General features: G+C 51.9%; 1 protein-coding gene across 2 annotated transcripts in view; it reads right to left on the bottom strand.

Moving 5' to 3' along the window:
- Positions 1 to 8,854, bottom strand: part of ints3 (integrator complex subunit 3) — a 71,781-nt gene continuing 62,927 nt past the window's right edge. For both annotated transcript variants that reach the window (XM_048620454.1, XM_020523362.2), the window contains exons 26-30: positions 8,572 to 8,739; positions 4,067 to 4,167; positions 2,998 to 3,070; positions 1,813 to 1,966; positions 1 to 538 (exon numbers count right to left, since the gene is read on the bottom strand). In XM_048620454.1, the coding sequence (XP_048476411.1) occupies positions 464 to 538; positions 1,813 to 1,966; positions 2,998 to 3,070; positions 4,067 to 4,167; positions 8,572 to 8,739 (571 nt within the window). In that variant the 3' untranslated portion in view covers positions 1 to 463. The remainder of the gene's footprint in view (positions 539 to 1,812; positions 1,967 to 2,997; positions 3,071 to 4,066; positions 4,168 to 8,571; positions 8,740 to 8,854) is intronic.

Below are 8,854 nucleotides of genomic sequence, written 5' to 3'. Positions count from 1 at the left end.
CAGAATTATAAGATGTAGTTTATTTACAACTTTTTTTTTTAAGAAAATAGGATGCTTCGAATATAAACCCTTTTTAAAAACTCTGTGACATTTTTTCTTAAGAATCCAGACAGTCTCTTGCACTGGTGAGAAAGGCTTTTTTTTTTGCAAGTCCGCGATGCCTGATTAATTGTCTTTTATTTCCTCTCTCTCTCTTTCTCGCTGAATGAATCTCTCAGACCAGTCGACCTCTGCAGAATGCTGCTGCGCTCAGTCTGTGTTTCACTGCAACCGCTTGCTAGCTGGGACACAGAACAGTGTGCAACAGTAGCTTCCTGCTGGCTGTGTGTGACAGTGTGTAGGTTCTTTCCTTCTCTCTAAATTCAGAGGGTAGAGATGTGGAAGCAGCACCTTATTGCAGCCGTGCTTCTCTGTGTCGTGCTCTCGCTGTCTGTCTGTCTGTCTGTGTCTGGCCGCCACATGCTCAGTCGCTGTCAGACCCGACTGCAGACGAACCTCTCCGCTTCCTCTTCGGTTTGGGTTTCGCATCCTCCTCTTCCTGAAAGGCCGGGGTGGGAACAAGCACCGGCACTCAGCTGGGTCAGCGGACATTACAGAATCTGCTCACCCCTAACCTCGCTGCCCTCAGCCAGCATCTCCGCCCGTGGCCTGTTCTCCCACCCTCTCACTCCAAGACTCAATGCTCAGTTAGCCAGCACTCTGAGCGGGGAGCGGGGTGGGGGGGGCAGGGTCACTGGGTTTGGGCGTAGCAGGATCGGGGGGTACTCTCTCCCACGAGCAGTGGGGCAAGAACAGTTTAAATTGGATAAATGTGAGGTATTACAATAAAAACAAACACAGGACTTTTACAGTTAATGGCAGGGCACTGGGGAATGTAGTCAAACACACACCCTAGGGGTTCAGGAACATAATTCTCTGAAACAAAAACAAAGTTGCTGGAAAAGCTCAGCAGGTCTCACAGCATCTGTGAAGGGTCACCGGACTAGAAACGTTAACTCTGTTTTCTCCTTCACAGATGCTGCCAGACCTGCTGAGCTTTTCCAGAAACTTGTTTTTGTTCCTGATTTACAGCATCCGCAGTTCTTTCGGCTTTTATTTAGTAATTCTTTCACAGTTGCTTAAGGTGGCATTTGGCGCGCTTGCCTTCGTAGTGTTCCGAACACCGAGTATAGGGATTCGGACATGATATTGCGGTTGTACAGGACGTTGGCGAAGTCACTTTTGGATTGCTATGCCCAGCTCTGGTCACCCTGCTATAAGGAGGACATTATTAAATTGGAGAGGGTGCAGAAAAGATTTACAAGGATGATACCACAACTGGAGGGGGTTTGAACTGTAAGGGGACACTGGATAGGCTGAGAATTTCTTCCCTGGAGCGCAGGAGGTTGAGGGGTGACCTTACAGAGGCTTATAAAATCATGAGGGGAATAAATAAGGTGATTAGCAAAGGGCTGTTCCCTAGGGAAGTTCAAAACTGGGGGTGGGGCGGCTGATTTTAAGGGGAGAGGGGAAAGATTTATAAAAGGGACATGAGGGGCTACTTTTCTACACAGAGGGTGGTTTAGATGCACAAGGGACTGCCAGAGGAAGTGACAGATGCAGGTACAGTTACAACATTTAGAAGAAATTTGGATAGATCCAGGACTTGAGGGATTAGAGGCCAAATGACGGGGGTGGGAAGTTGGCCTGAAGGGTCTGTCTCCACACTCTATAAACTCGGTAAGTGGGTCTAGTTTAGTTTGTGATTATGGCCTGCATGGACGGGTTGGGGCCAAAGGATCTGCTCCCGTACCGTGTGACTCTATGACTCACCGTCCCACTGCTGGAGGAGGAGTCTTCATCATTGCCAACAGGCTGCGAGGCATTCTTCCGGCTCCTGGGGCTGGAGGCTGCTGTCTTACGTCGACTCCGGGATGGTTTCGAGGAGTCTTCATAATCATCGGCCAGTGCAAACAGGTCGCTGAACCTGTGGGTGGGAGTGGGCGGGTGGTGCGGACACTTTAATGCAAACTACTGAACACACATTGGGGAACGTGTCTGTGCATGAGGGCACACGCTGGTGAGAACAGAGTTAGACTCCCCACATTAACACAGGGGCTAACAACAGCAGGTCAGAAGCTGGGAATCCTGCAGCGAGCAACTCCCCTCCTGACCTGCCCCGCCACCCCCCAAAGCCTGTCCCACCATCGACAAGGCATAAGGCAGGAGTGTGAGGGAATACTCCCCACTAGTTTGGATGGGTATAGCTCCGACAACACTCGAGAAGCTCGACACCATCCAGGACAGAGCAGCCCCCGCTCGATTGGCACCACATCCACAAACATCCACTCCGTCCACCACCGACGCTCAGTTACAGCAGTGTGTACCATCTACGAGATGCACTGCTTCTTACTCAGCACCTTCCAAACCCATGACCTCTAGCATCTGGAAGGACAAGGGCAGCAGGTACGTGGGAACACCACCCCCTGCAAGTTCCCCTCCGAGCCACTTGCCATCCTGGAGCTGGAAATATATCGCTGTTCCTCACTGTCACTGGGTCAAAATCCCAGAATTCCCACCCCCCTCCTCCAAAGGGAATTGTTGGTCAACTTGCAGCACATGACTGCAGCAGTTCAAGAGGGCAGCTCACCATCACCTTCTCAAGGGGCAGTTAGGGACAAGCAATAAACAACACACGTCCTGCAAACAAAGAAACACAGTACAGCCACCAAACCAGCACCCACCACCCCCCGGCCTGGAACAAGGGAGCAGACTTGAGGGGCTCTGGAACACAGAACTTGCTGTGCCACATTCATTCACTCCCTCCCCAGCAGTTACCCACACCAAATCTCCCAGTTACCTGACGAGGTCCTGCACCCCCTCCCTCTCCCCCACCAACTCCGACGCCAGCATCCCCTCCCTCCCCAAGCGGGTGGTCAAACTCGGACTGTGGCCACAGTGCACCCCTAGGCCATCAGCTTCTCCACCCCCCCCCCACCAACATTCCAAGGGACTCACTTCATCTTGTGTGCCTCGTCGCAGCTAGCCTGCACATGCTGAAGTGCCTGCAGGATTGGCGTCTGGGTAAAGACTGCCCGTGGGAAGGTGCGGAGTGGAATAAAGGTACATTAGGAAGGGGTGGGAGAAGGAGACAGAAAGAAACAGTAGGGTTATTACGGATGTAATGGTCCTGTCACTGCACACACACAACACTCCTGCTCTCTCATCTCCTAGGAACCCTGTGGACTGGTGCCTTTTCTCCCCTCCAATCATAACACCAATGTTTGTGCGTGTCTGCCTGGGGCTTTAAAAGGGCACTAAGAGTTCTAATGAGTAGAGCTGTATATTGACAGTTCATTACTGTTTACTTCTGATCAGAAACAACTTATTTTCTAATCAACCTGTTCAGAGATGTTATTACACACTCCTAGAGCAGGTGGGACTTGAACCTGGGTCCTCCTGGGCCAGGGGTAGGGATGCTACCACTGTGCCACAACAGGGCCCCTCATTTTTAAAAAAAAATTTAACCTGTTTTTCTAACCAACCTGTTCAAAGGTGTTCTTCAAGTAACCATAGTCTTACCAGACCATAGCTTTCTCATTACAGAGGAACACGACTGGTGGGGATTTAACCTCAGGCGAGGGGACAGGTTGAGAAGGAGAGTCCTTCATGGTAACCTTGGTCGGTGATGGGAATTGAACCCATGCTGTCAGCATCACACTGCATTGCAAACCAGCCTTCCAGCCAACTGAGCTAACCCAGCTCCACACCTCTGGAGCAGGTGGGACTTGAAACCGGATCCTCCTGGACCAGGGGCAGGAATGCTACCACTATGCCACAAACAGGCACCTCATAGACAGTAGCTCCTTTAAAGGACAGGCACCTGGTCAGAGTTTTAAGTTAACCGGATTCCGTCAGACAGGTAAAATAGCAGACGGTGTGTACTTTGGTTAAACTGTGTGGTGACCCTGGTCCTTATGAATCATTGGGTGCTAACACTCCTTATCCACTTCCGCCCCCCACCCCTCACACACACACCGCGGTAGCGCACTCAGCATCGGGTGAACCGGGCAGCACTGGCACTCACAGTTCTGTTTGGTGGGCAGGAGGCAGAGTCGCAGGTTGGCAAGATGTTCCAGGATTTGCTCCAGGGTGAGCTGTGCCAACTTGCTGCTGGAGCTGCGTAAGCTGCAGAGAGACAGTGTGTGAGAGAGAGAGAGAGGGAGAGAGAGAGAGAGAGAAAAAAAGGATGATGTGTAAACTGCAGGGTGGGAAAAACAACAACCGACTGCATTTATATAGAGAATCATGGGAGAAAAGCCCAGGCCCAGAACAACCCCATTCAGCGCAGCCTGTGCCATCCTTGGACAGGACCAGCTCAGACAGTAACGCATTAGCCACGTTCTGCATCCACCACCCCCCAAGATTACAGGAGAAGGATGCATTGACGACAGAGCAGCGAAGTTTTACTAAGTTGGCCCTATGATGAGGGTTGTCCCACAGCAAGAGGCTGGGTAAACTGGGCCTATATTCTTTGGGGTGAGCAGGAGAGGGGCTTTTGCACATTCTGAGGATAAAGGGCTGATCATTTAAAGGGCTGCCAATGTGAGAGGAGGAGGGATTTCTTCTCTGAGCGGCGTGCGCCTTTGGAACTCCTTGCCTCAGAGTGCTTGTGGGTATTTAAGGCTGAGATAGACAGATTCTCGATCAGTCAGGGAATCGAGGGTTATGGGGAAAGAAGTGCATTTAAGGACAGTCAATCCTACTGAATGGCAGAAAAGGCTCGAGGGGCCAAACTGCCTGTTCCTATCTCTGATGGTCTTATTTAGCACCGAGGAGGAGGAGAAATCTCTTCTGACAGTGGTGAATCTTCAACAGTTCCCTACTGCAGAGGGAGGGCAGGGGGTTTGTGGATTGGAAACCCAGGGTCAGCAGATGGGTTGGGTGGAATGATCCACCTTGCCCCCTTGCTTGTGCGTTGAGCTCAAGAGCAGGAGTGCTGCACTGTCAGAGACACTGCCTACTCAGAGGCCCATCTACCTGCTCGAGTGGGGAATATTTATCCCTCGAGTACAGGCATAATTGCTGAAAATGCTGGTGAAACACAATGCATCCAGCAGCCTCAGCGAAGGGAGAGACAGTTAACATAGAGTCTGGTATGACTCTGTCAGAACACATTCTGGGCATTCGGAAGCAAAGTGTCACCGGACTCGAAATGTTAACTCTGTTCCTCTCTCTACGGATGCTGCCAGACCCGCTGAGTTTCGCCAGCATTTGCTGCTTGGTTTCAGATTACCAGCATCCACAGTCATGTGTTCACACCAGGTCAACCTGCTTCTGGAGTCAAAATAAAAAAACCGTTAATTTCTCCTGTGTAGTTCGACACACAACATTTAGCCAAGAAAAGTCCAAATTACTTGGACTTACCACGTGCTTGCCTCGAAAGTCAAACTCAGACTCTCAGAATGGTCACGGTGCAGGAGGATGCCCTGCCTGTGCTCGCCCTGCTCCCCTGTGCCAATCTCCTGCCTATCCCCCATCTTCCGATGACCCAAATAACCATCCTATGCCCCTCTTCAATGTCTCTGTTGAACCCGTCCCCTCCACATTTCCAAGCAATGCATTCCAGACCCTCACTACTCTCTCTGGGTGAGGAAGCCAGACTCCCTTGGGTATAAACTGGCTTGGCAGAGCCAAATAAAGGTGGCAGGTCACTTCCCCGTGTCCACGCGTGTGCCTTTGCCTCCATCACTGCAATAAAGCTTTAAAGCTGAGTTTATCCTTTACCTCTGCCAGTCCCACTTGGGGAGATGATGTCTAGAGCCAGCTTATAATGGGTGGGTTTTGGTGGTGGGTGGGGGGGGAGGGGGGGGTTGGGGGTGGGTGGAGGTGGGGCCTTGCATACCTGCAGCGCCTTTCACAAGCTCAGGCCTCCCCTGAAAAGCCTAACAAGCCTCTTGTGCTGTGTGGTCACTCACACAAGATAGGAGATGCGACAGCCGACCAGCGCATAGCAAGATCCCAGTCACAGCAACGTGACGACGAGCCAGGGAGCACGTTTAATTGGTAAGTGGGTGAACCGACGTGGGCCAAGCATTGATGACGCTGCACCACCACCCCCTCAACCCAACAGCCATCTTGGGCTGCAAGTGGGTAGAGAGTGGTATCAGGCTGGCTTGTGTGCTCTGTGTATCTGCAGAGAATGTGGCACTCAAGCCCACAACTTGGAGGATTGGAGACAAAGAGAGAGCGGTGGGAGAAACCTCCCAGCCTGGTGAGCTGGCTGTACAGGCGATGCACTTGGAGTAGCAGTGCGGCTCTCTCTCTCTATGTCACAGAGATGGCTGCGTCCAGCAGAGGGCAGGGTTGTACTGCCTCCCTCTACATGCAAGCTCATCAGTAAGGCAGAGAACTCTGTACTGTCTCACCTCTCAGCAGGACAGAACTGCTGTAATCACACCCAGCCATGCCCTTAAGGGAAAAAACACAGCCATCAGCTGCACATTCTCCAAGACATGCAGTCAGTTACTCTCCCCCTGCCCAGGCAACTGGGTAAGGGGCTCAGCTCAAGAGTAAAGGCACGTATGTTCCAGGCTGCAATGCCAGTGCAAGGGCTGAAAGCTCCCACATCACCAGGCCTTCCCCTGGTAGTGACAGCTCCTGCAGCTTCCACACAGGAGCAAGCATGGTGAAGTGGGCTAGCAGCGTACCGGCCATTCAGCCCATCGAGCCCACTCTGCCTTTTAATAGGCAGATCAGATGGTGGTCTGAACTCAATCCTTCCTGCCTACCCTTTATACTGGTCATTGCCCATTGAGAACATATCCCCTCAGTCTTAAAATGCTCAGGGACCCTGCCGGCTGGCTCAGGGCCTCCCACCGGTGGCAGGAGGGCAGGGGAGGTGGACAGAGTTAGATTAAAGAACTTGGTTTGAGAGCAGCCAGCAGGACACACTGTCCACTACTCATACCTCAGCGTAAATAACCAGACAAAATGTTGTATTGAGCTGCCTTAAAGGGTAGAACACAGCTGCTGTCAAAAGCATGACGCAGTAATCCATTGATATTTTAGTCTGATGGAAATCTCAGGGGCTCGGAGAGGATCGGCACAGATCTCACAAAGGCACAGTCCCTGGAAGGTGACGCTCCGGTCAGGGGTCTCCATCAGTTGGGCAGGTTAGCAAGTAGCTAGGCCAGCTAGTATATAACTGAGCTAAATAAACACAGCACCCAGCCTGTACACGTCAGTCTGAGGTGTCACATTAACGGTCATAGCTGTTAATAAACTTGCAGATATTCAACTCTGCAGTGTATGGTTTTTTGTTTAGAAAAAGAACCCACAGTGTGTCAACACCTCGACACTTCACCAGGATGGAGAGCAGCAACAACCAATGGCTTGCACTGACATTTATACCAACTGGTGGTTCCTGTAACATTCAACCATGAGCTTGGTAAGGATTACCAGTAACCAGAAACTGAGCTGGGCTCCCCGAAGCCTGTCCCACCATCTACAAGGTACAAGGCAGAAGTGCGATGGAATACGCCCCACTAGTTTGGATGGGGGCAGCTCCAACGCCACTCAAGAAGCTCAACACCATCCAGGACAGAGCAGCCCCCCGTTCGATTGGCACCACATCCATAAACATCCCACTCCCTCCACTGCCGACGCTCAGTAGCAGCAGTGTGCACGGTCTACCAGATGCACTGCAGAAATTCATCAAGGCCCCTTAGTCAGCACCTTCCAAACCCAGAGCCACTATCATCTCTAAAGACAAGGGCAGCAGATAGATTGGGAACACCATCCCCTGCAATTTTACCTCCCAGCCTCCCCCACACTATCCTGACTTGGAAATGTATCAGCATTCCTTCGTGTCGCTGGGTCAAACTTCTGGAATTCCCTCCCTAACAGCACTGGTCACCACACATACAGAAGGATGTTAATTTGAAGGTAATGGCTGAGACTAAGTTTACCAGCCTGGTCCCTGGAACGAGCTGACTGCTTTAGGAGGACAGGCTGGTGAACTGAAACAGAGAAGACCCTGAGGGGACTTGGCCATGTGATGTGGAAAAGATGTCTCCTCCTTGTGGGGTACTCTAGAACAAGGGGTTAGAGTTTAAACGCAAGGGGCTGCCCACTTAACACAGAGATGGGGAAACCTTTTATCCCCTGAGGGTTCAGTGTCTTTTGGAATTCCTTTACTTAAAAGGCAGCAGATGCAGAATCTTTCAACATTTTTAAAGGCAGAGGGAGATAGGTTCGTGATGACCAAGGGGGATGAAAGATTATCAGGGGTATGATGGGTGGAGATTAAAAATCAGATCAGCCATGATTTTACTGAATAGCAGAGCAGGCTCAAAGGGCTGAGTGGCCTCTCTCTTGCTCACTGAATGTGGGTGCACTCAGCCCACCCAGAGTGTAGGGTTTAAAATCAGGCAGCTCCCCACCACCTCCTCCAGCACCCCCACATCACACATGCCCAAGTAACGGCTGATGCTGATTCCACAACGCCCCGCTCCCCCCCAACCCTGGCTCTTGGCCAGGATTCGGGTGGCACAGAGCCCGTGCCCTGTGCTGCCACCGGCTTGCCCTCACCTCTGGCGTTTCCTGGGCAGGCTGTTGTTCTTGATGAGAAGGGCTTTGATCTGCTCGGCCAGCGTGTCATCGTGTTTCATGGACCACTGCCGCAGGATGCTAGTGGTGAAGTGGTCATCAGGGTGGCACGGCCGGCTCATCACCATCTTCACCATTTCCTCAGTGGGCCTGCCGGGGGTGGGGGGAGACAGAGAGAGAGAGAGAGAGAGAGAGAGAACCTCACCAACTCCGTTACAGCGCCGACCCTCCGACAGCGCCCGCTCCCTCCGCGCCGACCCTCCGA

This window comes from Rhincodon typus, chromosome 46, assembly GCF_021869965.1.
Source record: "Rhincodon typus isolate 14 chromosome 46, sRhiTyp1.1, whole genome shotgun sequence".
Lineage (NCBI taxonomy): Eukaryota > Metazoa > Chordata > Chondrichthyes > Orectolobiformes > Rhincodontidae > Rhincodon > Rhincodon typus.
The sequence above is the reverse complement of the archived record's forward strand: the minus strand, read 5'-3'. Positions and strand labels throughout refer to the sequence as shown.